The following is a 19,391-nucleotide window of genomic DNA, read 5'->3' as shown; positions in this document are numbered from 1 at the left end:
GTTCTGCTATGTCTCAAACAGTGGGTCGGAGAGGGCAGCTGCTCTGTATGGCTTGCTCTGCTCCCTAGGCCTGCTACCAGGGATCACACCTGAATGTGAAATTTTTGGCATTTCCATTTATCTGAACAATCACTATGCAGGTCTTTGCCACAGGGGACAAGAGGACCTCAGGTCCTTTTCTGTCAAACTGCATTTCAGTTGGGTGGCCCTCAACATATACTGGTGCCTGAGATTGATCTTCTCCAGGTACAAGACTTGCACATCCCCATATTGAACTTTATGCGGTTACTTAATATTATTTATTTAATTAATCATGATTTCTCTTTCCAGAATGTTGTGCTAAAAATAACATATATATAGTTCTTAGGATTTGAAATAGTTAATTTCAATTTCAGTTTATTATTGTGTGAATTGAACTAAAAATCATACTCTCTTTGTAGTTTATCAAACATATATCCAGTGATGAACTCTTGGAATATATTATCTGAAATGACTGAAAATATCTGCAATAGATAAACTAAAGCTTCTAAGTTCAGTTATCTTGTCTTCTGTTTTCAAAAGTAGTGGATTTTTTTTTTTACAAACAGCTAATTTTTGTCTGTTCCACTTAAGCAATCTAAAATGAAAAGTAAGTTTTAATGCACAGTTGCAACATAGACAGTGAAAAAATCAGATATTCATACTGATAGCCTGCTTTCCTCTTAACTTGGTGTTCTAATTTTCTCAATAAAATCCACCATGATGACAATCTCATTACTGTTAGGTTGATGACTCTGATGCAAGACACTTTTTGTTGCTGTTTATATATTCCATTATTCTTTTCCAGAGATGGTCATTGGTACACAGTCTTGACCTAAAACTAATGGAATATTATTTGTTTATTAGTGCATTTTACAATTGAGGTAAATTATGCTATAACTATTTCCCATTGCTAGTTAGAGAATGGCTAAGAAAACACTGGATTAGACCAACAATTATTTCTTTTTAAAAACAATGACAAAAAAATCCCCTCAAAAACCTAAATGTGTTCATTTTTTAGAAAAAAATGGACTCTAGAAAGTGTAAGAAAGAATACTAAAATATATTACATGCAACTGAGTAAATGTCACATTGCAATCATCTATCTCAGTAAAATCACTCATTTACGATATTTGAAAACACTGGAATTGTGTGGCTGAGACAGAACTGTTACTTAAATAGAGCAGGCAAGATTTCAGAAGACAGCTGTAGATATCCAAATAAAAGTGTTAGGTAGACAGCTGCTTGGACTGTCAGAGATAAAATTTATTCTGGCTTATCATCCTCCTGAGGTATTTTAAGGCTACGACTACATGATTCTTTAATTTGACATAACAAATGTCCTCATGGAAAACACACAGGTGAAAAACAACTAGCACTAAAGGCAGAAGAGCCTCATACAGCGGACAGATATATGATGTTATCAATAAAAAGAGTGAGATTGCAAAAGGGACAGTTCGTTTCTCACTTGTCAGTTCATCTTCTGTGAACATCTACTTATCTCATGAGTAATAACAGCATGTTTATGCTCCTGCTTCATAGGAGCTGCTCCTAGAGCCAGACAGGGACTGTGGACATTCCTAGTCTGTGGTGTCAGCTACTGGGACCAGTGGGTTCTTTAACCTCCAGCCACTGGGGTTGTATCCCAAAAACCAAATGCGGGGGGGACCAGTGTGAGGAGGGAAGAGGCACTGTGCTGTTGCTCTGGGGATCTGCAAATGTGCATGTGCTTGTAAACCTGGAGAGTGTGGTGTGTGTGCTGCACTAGTGAACTTCTGCCTCTGTCAGCCCAAGAGGAGGAGGGGATGTGGCTGCCTGTGCCTGTGTCTGGTGCAAGTCCTGAATGTGGGGGGCTGCTGGAGGCTGTGCCTTTCTGTGGCCACCTGTGTAACTGGCCATATCCATGTCCTGTGTGTGTCTGTGCCTGTCTCTGGAATACACACTTCACTTCTGGTTGAACCCACTAATTGGAAAATAGCAGATGGATGCACTCCTCAGCCCAAGCAGAGATCCTGGGTACCAAGAGGCACCAGGATGGGCTCCAGCAACTGGGCAGGAGGGTCCTGGGCTGGGGTGGCTGGAGCCAGTGGCTGCTCCAAACTTCCTTAGCAGTTTGTAAGAATGAAACTATTTACTTGCATTGTAGTATCTGAATAGGAATAAGAAAATGTACTGTTTTATTGTTAAAAAAAAAAAAAAAAAAAAAAACTTTACAAAAATATACTATGATGTATCTTTAAATGCAGGAAGCCTAAGCCATTAATTCATTTGCATGATGTGTTAACTACAGTACAATGCTTAAGTACAGCACATAAGGTGGTGTGTTTTACTATGATACAGCCTCAAACTTTTAAGACAACACCTCAATAATACATATTACTTATATATATGAATATATATACACATACATCTATGTATGCTTACAACAATTCATACTTCTATAAAAAACTTTTGAAAAGCACACTGGGAAGAAATGTTCTGTAGTAAACACATTGGACATTTTTTTCCTTTATTTGCTTTAAAAAGAAAATACTATACCTTCTTAAGTAGGTTTTGCTCTTTGTACACTTTACAGTCATCATCAAGCACTTACATTCTGAAAATTAAACTCAGTTACTGTACATTGCATATTGTGAATGAAAATGCAAGTAAGGTGTAGATAATATGTCTTCTCAAGATAAATAGTTATGTACATCAAATTAATAGATAATGAATGCTCTCAAGTGTTTTATGTATGTGAGGACAAAGTGGTTTGTAGTAATTTCCACAACTTGCAAAATGCCACAAAAAATCTTTATCAATTTTACATTTTTCTCAATTCACACTAAACTGAAGATGAAGGAGGTAGATATATTTTCAAGTTATGGACATCTCAGACACATATTTTAAACAGCAAGAAGAATTATCTAAGAGGAAAAACATGACCTTTCCCCATTTCTTGCCTTTATTTACGATATTTACAAAAGGCTGTACAATATTTCTTTCAGTATATAAAAAGTATGTCTATATGGGAATGAAAAATATAAAATTAAAATAAGTTTAGGTGAAATCTACTCTGACAAAATAAAAAAGCCCAGTAAAATAAGGACATCTTTGAATCACCAGAGCAAAAGAGTAGCTTCATGTAGCTATGTTAGATGATATTTTTGTGAAACGATACATAAGTAATAAACCACATTTGCAAGGAGAGTAGATTTAGATTAGATACAGGGAAGAAATTCTTCACCATGGGAGTGGTGAGGTACTAGAACAGGTTGCCCAGAGAAGTTGCCCCATTCCTGGAAGTGTTCAAGGCCAGGTTGGATGGGGCTTTGAGCAACCTGGTCTAGTGGAATGTGTCCCTCCCTGCCCATGGCAGGGGTGGCAGAACTAGGTAATCTTTAAGGTCCCTTCCAACCCAAACATTTATATGATTCTATGATCCTCCTAAAATGCATCTAAATAATAACGAAAGGACTTTTAATACTGCTTGATAAAGACTAATGATGCACCTCACCTATTCACCAACAGAGCAATTTTTGTGATAGGTTTTATATCTAGACACAAGTTTAATGAAAAATACACATTCAATATCAATCTTTCAGTAAATCAACTGTTCCTTCTCTTTGTTAATGACCTGTCACTTTTTTATGGAAGAGTTTCTTGCTCACATAATTTTTCATTTCTTTTTCCCTTGTATTTATGTAAGACTGTAAATAATGAACTATTCTAAGACTTTGATGAACTAATCTAGGACTATTCCAAAAGTAAGATATACCATTGCTTTTGAATCATGGTTAGCCTGACACTTTTGTTTTCTTTTGTTTTCTTTTGTTTTCTTTTGTTTTCTTTTGCTTTCTTTTGTTTTCTTTTGTTTTCTTTTTCTGCAGATCTCCTTGTCCCTTATTGTTCTACCTGCTAGCTAGTTGTGCCAGTTTGAATGAAAATGGGTTAATTTTCTTCATGCAGTTAGAAACCTTTCTTTTTCATAGCTAGCACAGTCATCATTTGAACTTAGTTTGAGAACAAGAGATAACACCCTGGGACAGAGTTAATATTTTTAATTGTTCTGGTCTGAAAGCCAAGGACATTCTGACTACTCTGCCCGCAAGCATAAGGCATCGAGGAATGGGGGGCATGGATGGGGCAAAGCTTGACTGACATCCAGGCTGATCAATAAGAGTATTCCATCCCATTAGCATCACGCTTCATATTTAAGAAGAGTCAGGATCTTCCGGTCTCTCTCTCACATTCTCTTAGCTTTCTTCACTCTTTTTGTCAGAGCCTGGGGAGTTCTTTTTGGGACATTTAGATTGGCCTTTGTCATCCTGCCATTTTGCAGAGGCCTCTAGGCCTTTCTGCTTTTTTTTTTTCCTTTTTATCTCTTTGGGATCAGCCGTTTGGGACCAGGTGCTGCTTTCTGAGACTGGCTGCTTGGTGTGGGCAGAGTTTGTGAGGAATTGCATTGAGTATCTTTAATATTCTGTTATATATAGATATGCTAGTAGTGTATCAGTATTTTGTTATTTTATTAAACTGTGTTTATCTCAATCCAAGTTTTTCCCTTCCCTTTTCATTCTCTCTCCTGTATTGCGGGTGAGGAGTGGGATAAGTGAGTGGCTATCATTGTTATATTGGTAGCTCGGGTTAAACCACACCACTAGTGAGACAGGTTAGAAAAGCTCATGAGAGATCAATCAGTACCCTGCCATCAGTATAACACTTCTGAATTATTTATACCAATCTTCTCTTGCTTTGCAAGTATATTTTCCTCATGTTAATTTTCCAAAGCACTGTCTAACATATAGACCATATATATCATGTTCTGTCACATGGCTTTTGTTCTGCATTTGGGATTCCAAGATGGCTGCAATAAGTCAGTGTTTTACTATTCTTACAAGTTGGTGCGTGTGCAGTTCTTGCATTTCTCATTTATTTCAGTCTAGCATGCTCCTTTATATGTAGACTTAGATTTTGTACACTGCTAGATGATTAAATCCTACTAATTGGAATTACAGAAGTCAGTGTAATGATATGAATGGGTAACATGAATGGAACTTTGTCAGATGCATATACCTCTAATCTACTAATACATCTCATTCTGTGAATGTAAAAATATAGAGAAAATCTGTTTCTTATTTATGTCTTTTAAAATAAATAAATAACAAAGGTGTGTAGAAACAGATATTTAAATGAGGTTTTGTACATTTAGAAAATTTTTTAAAATTACTTAACTTTCTTCCTTTGAATTCTATCCAGTTAGTACTATGCTGCATTAGGTTTTCACGTCAGGCATGATCACTGACTGCTGGAGTTTAATTGTCACCTCTTTTTTTTATGAAAAGGAAAATAACTACAGAACAGATTACAAAACAAACTTGATTTAGCATGCTAGGCTACATTTTATGTGATGGCGCACATAACCTTCAAATAATTTCATAATACTAGCACTTAGCCACTGTTTTATATGCTAGCTAATAAATTGCTAATTTCCTCAGCTCATCTAGTTCTTATATGTAACTGTTTAATATTTGGTAGCAAGCACCAAGAGGCATTAAAAATACATCATTGTGTAACTCAGTCAACCATGTCAGCATTTCAGTGGAGAAAGTTGTGGGGAAAAAAAAATGAGGAGAGATAGTACAGTATCAGCATCATCTCACGGCCCAAATATTGAAGTGTGCTTTATGAACTCAGTGACTTTTAAAACCGTGCAACCAGCACTCAGGTCTCCTGAACTGGCATGTGGAAGCAGGACTCACTGGGCATAAAAGCTAGTCAAGGACACAGCAGCATCACAAGACGGATGAGCTGAGCAGATGCAAGTCGAGGCCACACAACTGCAGATCCAGAATTATGCAGAACGTCACACTGGCTGTAAAAGAGGCTCCTTCTATGCACATGCTGCTATGCCATACCAGTCCCCCTCACAAAGCAGGGGGTTTTTTTCTGCTGTAAATGCATATAAGCCCCGTTACTTTTATTTTCAGTCAGTTTGCATTGACAGAGGGCTGAACCTCTGTCACGCTGCATTCCCTCCTGCTGCTATAGAAATGAACTGGTTCTGCCTGACCTGAATGTGTAAAATGGGCTGTGTGTTGAAGTGCAATGGTGCTGATCTCTGTGCTGTCTCCTTAAATATTTCTATATTTTGATTTGCTATATGAACAAGGAACAGATCTGTATAGAAAGCTAGAAGAAATAAAGCTATAAAGATTAGGTTTATGGTCATTTCTACTACCTGAATACTTAAAATGTTTATCATAAATTGTCCTAAGTAAGAGAAAATTTGTATTTGAGGTATTTTATGGTACAAAGGGAATTTTCTGTACAAATCCATGCCTAACATTTAGCTACAGAAACATTTATAAATGTTAAAAGAACAAAAATGATCCAAAGCTATAATAAGAAAATATACAAACTGGTTCTTTCCTCAACATTTTCCTATTCTTTCAACATTTCTTTTTCACACAAGCACAGATGTCATACATCTTTCTCATCAGTGTAACTTCATGGGAAAAAAACTTGCAATGTCCTTTTGCAGATGATATTGCCACAGCTATTTAGTGAAAAAACCCTGCAATTACTATATCTAGAAACGCAGTTGTGAAATGCTGAAGGTCTAATTTTATATTATACTTTTTTTTAGAGTGCAATCTGTTTTATATTAGAACTATTTTTTCCGAAGGCATATTCTTCAGCCTAAATATGGACATGAAAATGTAAGATACTGTAGGACTATTAGTGAATTTCAAGAAAAAAACAGTCTTTCTGAGTATGTAGGCTTATAACACAACTAGCTTTTAGTTCAAATATTTTATTTCATTCCATTAAAGAAATCAGTGGGTTAGATTTCTTACCAGAGATTAAAGCACATTGTCATAATTCTTATCTCCAAGAAATAACAACAAAATAATAAAATTTCCACTGTTCCCTACTTTTCTTCACAGTAAAATGGTGATAACTTTACCTTCCTTTTGCTGTTGACAAAATAGTAATCTAGTTTAAGATAGTTGGCTAGGTTTTTTTTCCTACAATATTGATAAATTTCTGCATTGGAAGACCATAAATATTGCATAATATTTCAGATGGAATACACTGCATAACAAAGTGCTTATTTTCATTGATTATAAAAGGTTTATATATATTTGACTTACTTATAAATGAAACAGAATTTCTAGAAAGCTAAAACTAAGGTAAATGAATGTCACTGCCTGTATAAATTCTTTCTGGAAATTATAATCATTTTGAACAAAGAATGAACATAAAACTCAGCTTCTTTTCTCTAACAGTATAATACTTTTCCTTAAATATCAGTAGATTTTAATTGGACTAAAGGTCTTGGCAGCATTTCTTGACTGATTTAGACACTCCCCGACAATTATTGGAACGGAAAGTTACTGCAGTATTTTCTAATAAAGAAAATGCAAGATATAACTATTATAAAGTAAGTAATATCCTCTAATACCTTTGTTGTTATCCATTCCTCCAACAGCATAAAGTGTCCCAACTGTAGATTTTCTAGGTTTAGTTCTTGGACTTTGCATCAAAGTTCTTCTCTCTGGTAAAAGATGGTATTTCATGGCTTCCAGAATAAGCTTTTGGCATTCTAGGTCATCCTTAAAAAGCACATGGTTTTCTAGGTCAGCCAATATCTGTGAATGACATGATCATGAATCAAAAATGTTAGGAATGTGTAGAAAAGCAATATCATGCAATGAGAGGTCACAAAATTGGTATCATAAGTATATCACCTCATTGTAGAATACAGATGTTTGCAGGGCTATTTTTCTTAGAGAAGGGACAGGAAGTAAATATTTAGTTGATTTTTAAAATAAAACTTTTAGATCACTGTTTCACCATCCCCTAAGACTACAATCTGACTACTCTCTTACTGAACACATTGAAGAATATTAGGTATTGACCTGTAGGCTACAGACTGACTTATTTTTAATCGTTTCCAACATAACGCTGAAAGGATCCAAAGGCATCTCTTTGCAAGCATCTTGAAAGCTAAGTCATATAATATAGCGTTCTACAGTATTTTACATAACAGTTTCCAGAAACACTCCTTTTTTCTAAAACCAAACCAAACAAAAAAAACCGTACAAGAACTACAAAGATGAAAACAAAGGAACTTGCTTGTACAAAATTCGAATCTACTGTTCTGCTGTATTATTGGGAAAAATTGAGGATTAATAATCCAGATAATATATCTATCTTCACAATTGACATTAAAAAAATCTCCCTATAATCAGTAGTGACCAAATGAGATGTTCAGTGCACACAGCTGAAAGAATATTCTGTTACTTTTCCAAGGAAGAAGGCAGCAAGTTTTAAGTGTTTGATTCACTTTTCTGTATGTACCTGTCTACTAGCTTTTGAGATGCTGTAAATCACCCTGTAGGTTTTCAAGATCCCATTGGACTAAGAAACCTGGTTTAACCTCTTAGCTGACACAGCTTTGAGCAGGAGGTTGGACTAGAGACCTCCAGAGGTCTTCTCCCACTGGAATGATTCTATGATGCTCTGATCCTACTGATGTCAGGCCGGAAGAGTGCAATGCTTATGCAGATTTTGTGCCATACCTGCCAGACCCATGTAGATATTTCAGATATCATAAGGCATCAGAATTCAAGCTCTCAATGTTTATGCTTAGGCAGCAGAGTATTACCTCTAGATGCTGATCTTTATATTCTGCGGACTATCAAATTAGAGCAGTTTTTAACTGCATATGGCAGCATATCTGCACAATCTGGTAGATTTCTAGATCTTACAGAACATCTGTTTGGGAGACCAAATCATTTTCAGCAAAGTGGCTGAAGGTCAGGAAGCAGGATAATTTTAATTTCCAGAGTCTATAAGGAAGTATCTCCCTCATGGACACATATATGCAAACCTATTGCAGTTGCCTAAACACAGGCATCTAGATTCCTTTTAAGGACTCTCAGCTACTTCATCTGGACTTCAACAGTTGCTGAAGAATGCATGAATGTCCCTAGCTAGGGTCAATAGAAGAACAGTAGAACAACCACTTGATTTATTATTATATTTCTTAATCTAAGTTCTGGACCAGGAAAACTGAGTCTATGATTAAAGTCCATTTTATTTTCAATTTTATTTACTTTCCCTAGTGTGTAGAGGAAAATACAATTATCAGGAAAGTATTTAAGCTATTATTTTTAATAACTTCCAAAGAGTGTATGCTTATAACGGTATCACCCATTACATCAATGGAAGAGCTCAGAAATTTCAGATTATCAAGAAATAAAAACCAAGCATTTTTGTATGCTAGATATAATAAGAATTTGTGTGCATGTGTGTCTGTGTTCTGGTGTTGGTTATCATACAACTAATGTTACTAAATAAGAATATTAAAGTATCCTCATAAGAAACAGCTTTAAGTATATTTCATAATACTAGGTTAATTTATATTTTATAATATGATTTTTAATATAACTTTTTGGTGGGTTTTTTGTGAGCATGTTCAGGGTTTAGGGAGGATGATTTCTTCCCTTGCAAAACAATTTAATGTACATTTAGGACTACTGAACCAATCAGTATGTTCTGACAACAATTAATTTAATCTAATACAGGCACAAGAAAGCTGAGAAATAAAATTAGCAGTTTCTCCTGCACAAATTTGAGGTAATATAATAATTTATCTATACTTTCTAATGCTTAATGGAATTGATGACAAGGTTTTTTATGGTAATCTTATTACATTAGTGAGGATCAAGATCCAACAGTCATATTAGGCAACTTCCTATCAGACAGCTACTTCCTTATTCCGATGTTCCAAACTGTGCCTAGGCTCTTAAAGCAAATATTTATCTCTATGAGATCTTCTGACTGAGTTTTCAGGTTCTTCAAATAAAGACGTATTGATCAGTGAACACTGTCTGTTCCAAAATTCTGAGATTTCATGTACCAACCACAAATAAAGGCAGAATCTATTTTTTCCTCTTAGAAATTTATCCTAGAGTTAAAAATAAATAAATAAAGAAACAAAACTTTAAAAACATACAGAAACATGTTTTCATTTCTCTCAAAAAAGAAAAAAAATTCTCAATGGCCAAATCATATATTTAAAAAAAAAACAAAAACAAAAACAAACAAAACCCTAAACCAACTAACTAACCAAAGAAATAACATCAAAAATAAAAATAAAATGAAATGAAAGAAAATTTTATGGATTATTCCAAAGACTTTTCCCAACTATGAAGACATGGGAAAAATAATTTTGGGAAAATTATTCATTATTCATCCCTCCCTCCTGCCTACTTATTTTAACACGTGAGCTCACTTGTGATAAGTACTCTATTTCTAAATGTCCTAATGGCTACACTCTGTGAGGGAAAAAAAAAAAAAAGAAAAAAAAGAAAAAAAAGTTGAAATTAAAGCTGCAGCTTAGAAACAAAGTCATATAGAGCTAACAGTTTCATGTTGTACAAATGTTTTTTCTACTCTGTAGTTACCTTTACTTATTACATCAAAATAATCAATATATTTTTATTAAATCAGGATGGTCTTGATCAGGAAATTCAGTTAATAAGGATGTTTCCTTGGAAACCACATTAAGTTTAGCTTGCTCTTCCATGGCTATGACATACATCATTAAGAATTAATTGTATCTAACACTAAATGAAGATTTCTGGGTTTTGTAACCCACAGAAACTCACAGAGCTGTCCCTTCTCAGAAGATGCATGCCATTGCTACTTTAGCACAGTTACTTCTAGTACTGCTAAAACTTCTCAGACTAGCAGTATCCTGAGAATTTTTCACAACTTTGTGTCATCATGCTTTCCGTTTTCCCCAGTTAAAACCCCCACCAAGGCCTTTCTGAGCTGTATTTCTAAATTACTTTCAACGCCATGCTGCAGAGAGCAAACATGCTTCAACTCTAGGTGAACCTGCTATAGCAGGTGGGTTGGACTAGATGATCTCCAGAGGTCCCTTCCAACCCCAACCATTCTGTGACTCTGTGATTCTGTAACTCAGTGAAGCACATCCAATTTGAGATCCAGAGTGAAAAGAACTCAAGTACTGCCGAAGAGGAAAGTCAACTCCAATGACCACAAGAGGAGTTTGGTACTAGTGCAGTGACTGATGGTGGATGCACCATGGGACTGCACCCTTATTACTGCCTTGTTGTGACCTTCAGCTCCAATCTTTCTTCCTTGGGGACCATTTCTACTTCTGCTGCTTCCTGACAGATGTTTCGCAGTCCCTCTTTTATCCTGTAGATTTGGAGCTACAATGCTGTTTACAGTACTAGTGATTTGATTCCTTGATTTGAATGATATTAAGTGAAATCTCAGATATTCTATGTAAATTATCAACCGACGGATGTGGTAGGTCTCATTTTCCCCTGTTGAAAGTGTGGTATCTAGGATGAAATTCAGCCACTAAGAGAGAAAAAGAGGATACCTCCTGCTCAAAAAGGAAATAATCACTCTCCTCTTTCCTGCACCCCACTCTTAGAAGAGCCTATTATACAATGGCAGAGCCAGAGAACTGCCTCACCAAAACATTCATAGTATCTCCATCCTTCTGAAGAGGCACAGAACACATCCAGGTTACTTAGCTTTCTAATTTTTAAAAAGTGTGAGATGTGACAAAATTTGCTCAGTCAGAGTGAACTAAACCTCAAATTCTACCACCTTGGTATGTGCCTCAGACACAGTAGTTACCCAAAAGGGGAGAGGAGGAAACAGGTGTTTCTTCAGGACAGTGCTCCTCCAGGACAGGTGTCAGGGCTGTATAACTGAACAAAGTGAGAAAGTGTTCCCTGCATGCCAAAGTAAGATACTAAACATCTGCAAAAGTTTTAAATCTTCTTATTTATTCAAAGTGATAGTGCCAAAAATGGCACAGCACCATTCAAAATCATGCTTATGTGTTCTCTAATTGTCCATCTCTATTTATTGTTATTTAGAATCCTGAATAGCCCTTAACAAAACTTAATTATTGTCTACCCTGAATAGTATTAAATTTCAAAACCCTAACACATCAGTTTTATCATAGACAGAAAGCAATTTCCAGTTCTTTACAAATTTTCCCAGTATCTGGATGCATTCTCCCTCTAAAAAACCTTAGAGTCCTGTGTCCTCAGAAACTTACATGCCAATGTTATGTGGTATTCCAGGATTAGCCTTATCTTAATAGTATTAATAATCATAACAGAAGAACAAAAAGCTTAAAATCCCTTAAACGAACTGTGAATAAATGAAATGTGGATTTTCATGGCACATTTTGTTTAACAAAGCCCATGAGTCTCTTTCTTGATCCAAAATGCATCTGAAGTCACTTGACAACCTTGAGTCAGAGAAGCACATTACCATATGAAACAAAAATCTGAAGAAGGAATGACCTAAAGTTTGCATATTGAATGGTTTTCAAGAGAGATATTTGATTAGCCTTCATTGTCCTTTTATGTGTCTTCTCTGTATGGATTTGTTACGGCTGGTTATTGATGATGATCATAGTAATGCAGCTACCAGGAAAGAAGAGAGGCTTCTGAAATGTAAGGTCATGATTGTTCTTTGTACAGATTAAAATGAAAAACAAATAAAAGGTTTGTATGAATTCCTGGTAAGTATTAAAAAAAAAACAAAAAACAAAAAACAAAAAACAAAAAACAAAACCACCTACTTTAAAACTCTGTTTAAAATAATTCTTGGTCCACTTTCAAAGGCTTACCATGCTTATGCTGTTGTAGCTCTTTAGCCAGAACTCTGATTAGAATAATTTTTATCTGTCTAAAGCTGGTAAATGAAGCCATTATTCCTACATCATTTCATTGGTCAATTAGTGGAAGTATTTTACTTACCTGATGTGGTGAAAGGACTAAATTTTTTGACACTTTGTATTTTCTGTCTATAAGACAACTGCAAGAAATGTCTGTAAATACTACTGCAGATTTCAACTTTTTCAACTTACTTCATTGTTATTCTGATTAAAATTCTATATAGCCATTTTTAAAAATATCAGTTAGGCTATTTATGCTCCACTGCAAACATGAAGGAAAAAAAAGTCCCCTATAAAATGCTACTTGTTTTTTACAAAATCAATAATCTCTGAGCTACTTCTGTTGGATACAAACTCTATTTTTATAAATACTTATTGTTTAATAATGTTTAAACTTCATATCATTATTTAAAAGGTTTTGAATCAATGTGATTAAAAAAATAGTGAGTTAACTACTTTTTTTGTTTGTTTTATCTTAAGTGTTTGTTGGAATGCTCCATTGTCAAAAAATTTCTGTAGACTTCCTTGAGAGAGCTGAACGTAGGTTCTGCAACCGGCAGCTGATCTGCAATTGTCATGTACAGTTTTCATAGGTAAATTGATCTTGGAGACAGTATGTTTCTCAGGACAATTCTACAATGATTGTAAATAGTTTTCTTATTTATTTTTCCAAGAACAGCCTGATGTCAGACTTAATTATTGTCACTTAAACTAAAGCTTATAGGTAGAAACAACAGTATACCAAGCTAATATCATTAACAGCATACCAAATGGATCTACTTCTGTATTAATACATTTGGTCATGCATCAATTAATTCAGGATTCTGACTGAATTGAAATATCCATGTCTTCTCTAGGATTAAAATGATGGCTGATATGAACAAGATCTTTGGTTTAGTCCACATGTATTGAATAGATATCAGCCATTATTAAAAACTTAAATGAAATTGAGGGCAGATAATTTAAATGCTAATCTCCCTAAGAAGGTTTAAACCAGGAATAATAGGGTTTCATTTAAATAGTGATCTCATATTATTATGAATCTCGTTCAAAACTAGCTAGAAAAGAATGAATGCTCTCATCATGATCTAGATAATAAAGCACTTTAACTTTCTCTTCTAGAAGTGATGGAAGTTTTTGTTTGTTTGTTTGTTTTTCATTGAAAGCCCAATAAGGTTCAGAAATGAAATGGCATATGAAAGGTGTTGCCTTTTTATCTGGAAGCCATGAGAGGTTCTACTTGAATTAATTTGATTTGTCTGATATAGAGTCCTAACTTTTTATCTAGATTAACACATTCCAGATGATTCCCAAATCTCACTATGTTAAGCTTTATCCTAATAATTTTATCTATTTAGTGTCACAAAATATAGTAGGAAAATCATACTGAAAATTCTGAAAATAAACGTAATATGGAGAGAGAAAACTCAGCACCTCCTGCTAGGAAGTATGATACTATAAGTAATCTTGAGTTAACTAGTTACTGATTAGTCTTCACAAACATTTTTAAGAGGCCATGTAAGTTTTTTACATTTATGGTGATTATGTACCAGACATTACAAGCAGATTCAATTGAATTATTTGACTCCCTGACATATACCCAAGAACAAAAGTGTACATGTAAACACTCTTTGTGGGGCTCAGAAATATGCATGAATAGGCTTCCAATGACAAGAGACACATCATCAAAAATTAACAAACTCTGCCTGCCTAGTATGTCAAAATAAAATATGTTATTTTCTTTTTTTACTATCTCTTTCATAGACAAAGCCTTGAAAACATATACATAATACTCTATATTACAAAAAGAAAGAAAACTAATAGTGATTTTTTATTTTTTTTTTTCTCCAAGACAGAAAGCATTTGCCATGAAAAAACAGAACTTTCATATTAACAGTTTTGTGAGGTTTTGACTGATATCTTCAGAATCAAAACTTTCTACAAAACATGTTTTTTTTTGTTTGGCTGGGCATTCTTTTAGTGGGTGATTTGTTTTTTTGTTTATGTTTTCTGCAGAAAATATATCACAGTTTTTAATAATTTTTCTTACTTCTCCTGTTTCATTTGAAAATTTACAGGCCATTTTCTGACCACCTTCTCCAATACAAAGATCCTTATTGCATAGTTTTTTGCACAAAGGTGCTTATATGCTTTAAAAAGTGGATAAAAGCATCTCAGAATCAATAGTTCTCCAATACTATGGGTTAGTTCTAAAATAATTTTCTTCCTTTATCCGAGATAAAAATGTAAGATAGTTGTAAAATTAATTACAGAAATGTACTGAGGAATGGAGCTAAAGTTTGGCTTGCTTCTTTCAATTTCACTTTAATTTTTGCTCTCACAAAATTGAGTGAATTTGCTGCTTAACATCTGTACTTGAAAATAATAGATTTAAGCAAGCAAGAATTATGACTTTCTTGACAACGCAAGATTAATTTAAATGTGAGCATTAAAACTTAAAATGGTTTCCACTAATATTACTATTAACTATTCTAAAGTAAAACAAGTAAGATATTTCAGTCATCAGTAATATTTTCTAAAAATATTTCTTTTTTTGTCCATAACAAGTTAATTTTTCATTAAAAAATACTAAGCAAGAATGAGAACAGCATGTTTGCACTGTTTATATTAAAAGTATTTAGGGCTATTGATTAAGCACGTATTACTACTATGTGTAAAAATTAAATTCAGATAACAACAATATAATAAAAGAAAACTTTTACATTTCAATTAAAATTTAGAGTAGTGCTTAGAAAAAGACATCAGAAATTATATATTAATTTGAAAATTGTACCAGTTTTGTACAAAACAAATTAATTTTGCATCGCAAAATAAACAGCTTCAGGAATCTTATAATTATAAATTTATTCCAAATACATTTTAACACTTCTTTTAATTTTAAATTAGTATATTATGAAAATAAAATAAAAATGTACTGCAGTCATAAAATTATTTTCCACCATTTTTTGTGTCTTTGAGGCTATGCTATTACCAACAGTGTCATTCTTTGTCCAGCCCTTGATTCTCAAATAGATTTTAACTGAAGTCGATTAAATCACTTAATTATTCCCTCAGTCTCTGCTTTAAGTCTTTTAGAAAATGCAAAGTTTGTTATCTTATCTGGACTCCTAAATGTAGAGATCACAAGGTTGTGAACTGATCATGTATGGAGCTGAAGTTTAAACTCCTTTTCTAAATCCCATTTTATCCAACTGAACCTTACTGATATTACTTAAAGAACTTTTTGTTTTGCTAGAAATTGAATGAATTGAGCTAAATCCAACATAATCATCTGCTTTACTCACTTGACAGTTTTGTAACTAGAAGGCTTAAACTGAAATTTTAAATAATGCTTATACCTAACTTACTGAGTTTTTACTTGTTTTTCAAACAACCATTGTCTTAGGAATAAAATAATGAAATGTCTTTGCAATTAATAAGTTCTCTAGTCTAGAATGTCTCATTTTGCTTTCTTTTTTACCATTTTCTTTCAGCTCATCAGATATTCTGGATCTATTTGGAATTCTTTCTAACTTATTCATGCTTAATTAATGATTTCAGTAAACCTGTTTTAGCTCAGAGATGATTTCTATGCATTTTCCTATAGTAACACAAATATTCAGTAGATGAAAATCAATATTTGTGTTGCTCGTGGAATTAATTATTCATAATGTGTGAGTTAGTCAAGGCAGTTGCTTCAACCAACTCACAAAAAAGAGACTATACTAAATACTTCTTATTTCTGTATTCTCAGAGAAAAGTAATTTTCTCCCCAGCAATGAGATGCAGCAGACTTCAGGATCTTTAAGAAACTCTAGGCTAGTTCTTTATTGAAACATACTGCTAATCATTTCTGTCACAATCTACATTAATATTTACCACTTAGACACAACAGGCTTTCATTAGACTATGTCTGTGATCTGTGTATGCATGCAGGTGATAATGTATTGCAAAGAAATCAGTCACACAGCAATAACAGTGAATGGTTCTGGACTGGAATTTTTGAAAGAAATCTTATTGTGTTTTCTGTCTAACAACTGAACTCTGACACCTACTAAACTGGTATTTTTGGTGATCACAGTCACTGGCAGAGGAAATGTATTCAGGGTTTAATTGATATGTAATTTCAGCTTTTTCTCCACATGGTTAAAATAATTTCATACTCAGAAGAAAGTTTAAACTGGCCTTTTACCCTTCAGTCATAATCCTTAGTCCTCATTATACCTCCCCAACAACAGGGTACAAAAAGCAAAACAAACCAAAAATAAGATAGCATAGTTTAAGCTTATTTTCCTTAACCTATCATTAGGCTACCAAAATGAATACATTAGATAAACAAATAATCACACATTCTCTAAGGTTTTACATTTGATATAAAAATGAAGAAACTTGATTTTTTTCCCAGCTCTCTTGAATAAACTAAGTAATGGGACTGGAATATTCATTGGTAGCATCTGTGGAAAGTAATTAAACTGTGGTGTTGAAATCACTTCCACATCATTAATGCCTCCCCAAACCTTATGATTTAATGAGCTCATTTATTAAATTCTTCAATATCATTTCCTATAAGTGGTCCCTTGTTATTATTTATCATACTGTTTGAATTTTAATTTTAACTCAACTTATAAATATACCCACACTTTTTTGACATACATACTGACCTTTCTTGGACTACTAGTACTACTGGGCCTGTCTTTGAAACTGGTACTTATTTGACCAATTTACTTATCACCCTGATGTGTTACTGATTAAAGTGTGATTTATTTTAGGAAAGCAGTAATTGTTTTATTCTGCTCCCTAGCCAGCCTTTGCCTCTAGTGCGTCTCTTCACAAATGTATCCATCTATGCATTTTACATAGTGGCAGAAAAAAGTGCAAAATCTAAGATACAAGCTTTTTACACAATTATACTGATGCAGAGATCTACATTTAAACTCACCATGGTAGGTTCTCTAGCAAATGAAGAAAAATATCTTTATTTCATGACAAATGCCTTCTTAAAGCAAATACCTATCTCCTATGTTCGATGTTTACTTTCCAGATGTTAGGTGAGATGAATCTCAGAATATTTGTATTTTTTCTTCTCTAATCCTTGACAAAAAAGTAATATAATAATTCTGAGACCCATGCATGTTTTGCAATAGTGTTAAAATACTACATAAGAAATAAGAAAACTTCTAAAGGTCAAATTACACTCATAAGGGAAACGATTAAAAAAAAAACAAAAAAAAAGACACACACACAAAAAAAAAAAAGGTAAAAAAATAACCCAACACTACAGGTAACACCCAACACTACAGGTAACAGAAAGGTTGAGCTATGACAAAATATTCTTATTTTCTGGTCTCCTTTCGTTCAAAGGCAGATATTTTTATTTTAAGCTCCTGTGAATCAAATTACTTTTTTTTTTTTTTATTTCAAAAGTGATAAATTGAGTAGAAGATTAGGTAAAAGCATGAGAGATGTCAGCAAATGGAACACAAGTGTTATTCAGTCAATAATAGGTAATAGCCTACATTTGAAAATTACTGGTTTGTATTTTTAACTGTAGATAACTGAAGTTTACCAAAAGTGATGTCATTTTCATAAAACTCCTGTAAGAGAATAAGTACGAAGAAATGAAATACAAAAGAAGCATCTTTTCCATAAATAATGTTCTCCTTTTTCAAACAGGATCTTCAAGTCTTAGAAACAGGTAAAAAGGATGGATAATAAATCCTCAAATGAGAAACTGTGTGGTGCAACTGACACACTGGATGGAAGGGATGCCATCCATAGACACCTGGACATGTCTGAGAGGTGGGACCACGCAAAGCTCATGAAGTTCTACAGGGCCAAGTGCAAAGTCCAGCACATGCGTCAAGGCAATCTCAAGCACAAATACAGGCTGGTGGAGAATGGATTGAGAGCACTCTGAGGAGAAGAATTTGGGGTTTTTGGTTGAGGAGAAGCTCAACATGACCCAACAATGTGAGCTTGCAGCCCAGAAAGCCAACTGTATATTGGGCTGTATCAAAAGAAGTATGACCAGTGTGTCAAGGGAAGTCATTCTTTCCCTCTGCTCTGTTCTCCTGAGACTCCACTCGGAGTATTGCATGCAGCTATGGATACTCCTATATAAGGAGGACATAGAGTTGTCAGAGTGAGTGCAGAGGAGGGCCATGAAGATGATCAGAGGGCTGAACCACCTGTCCTATGAAGACAGGCTGAGAGACTTGAGCTTATTCAGTCTGGAGAAGGCTCTGGGGAGACCTTATAAGAGGCCTTTCAGTACTTCAAAGGAGCCTACAAGGCAGGTGAAGAGGGACTTTTTACAAGGGCTTGTACTGACAGCTTTAAACTGAAAGACAATAGATTTAGATTAGATAGAAGGAAGAAATTATTCACCATGAGTGTGATGAGGCACTGGAACAGGCTGCCCAGAGACGTTGTGGATTCTCCATCCCTGGAAGTGTTCAAGGCCAGGCTGGATGGGGCTTTGAGCAACCTGGTCTAGTGGAAGGTGTCTCTGCCCATTGCAGGGGTAGCAGAACTAGATCATCTTTAAGGTTGCTTCCAACCCAAACATTTATATGATCCTATGATCCTTCTAAAACACATCTAAATAATAAGCTATACAGAGGAATATTGAGATTATTCTACA

At 34.3% G+C, this 19,391-nt stretch overlaps 1 protein-coding gene across 2 annotated transcripts in view; it reads right to left on the bottom strand.

Annotated features, from left to right (window-relative positions):
* KLHL1 (kelch like family member 1) overlaps window positions 1-19,391 on the bottom strand; it is a gene marked incomplete at its 5' end in the record, with an annotated part of 204,039 nt that overhangs the window by 48,778 nt on the left and 135,870 nt on the right. For both annotated transcript variants that reach the window (XM_080356114.1, XM_080356115.1), the window contains one exon: window positions 7,466-7,652. In XM_080356114.1, the coding sequence (XP_080212240.1) occupies window positions 7,466-7,652 (187 nt within the window). The remainder of the gene's footprint in view (window positions 1-7,465; window positions 7,653-19,391) is intronic.

Source organism: Nesoenas mayeri (assembly GCF_963082525.1).
Source record: "Nesoenas mayeri genome assembly, chromosome: 1".
NCBI lineage: Eukaryota > Metazoa > Chordata > Aves > Columbiformes > Columbidae > Nesoenas > Nesoenas mayeri.
This window is presented reverse-complemented; position numbering and strand designations above follow the sequence as displayed.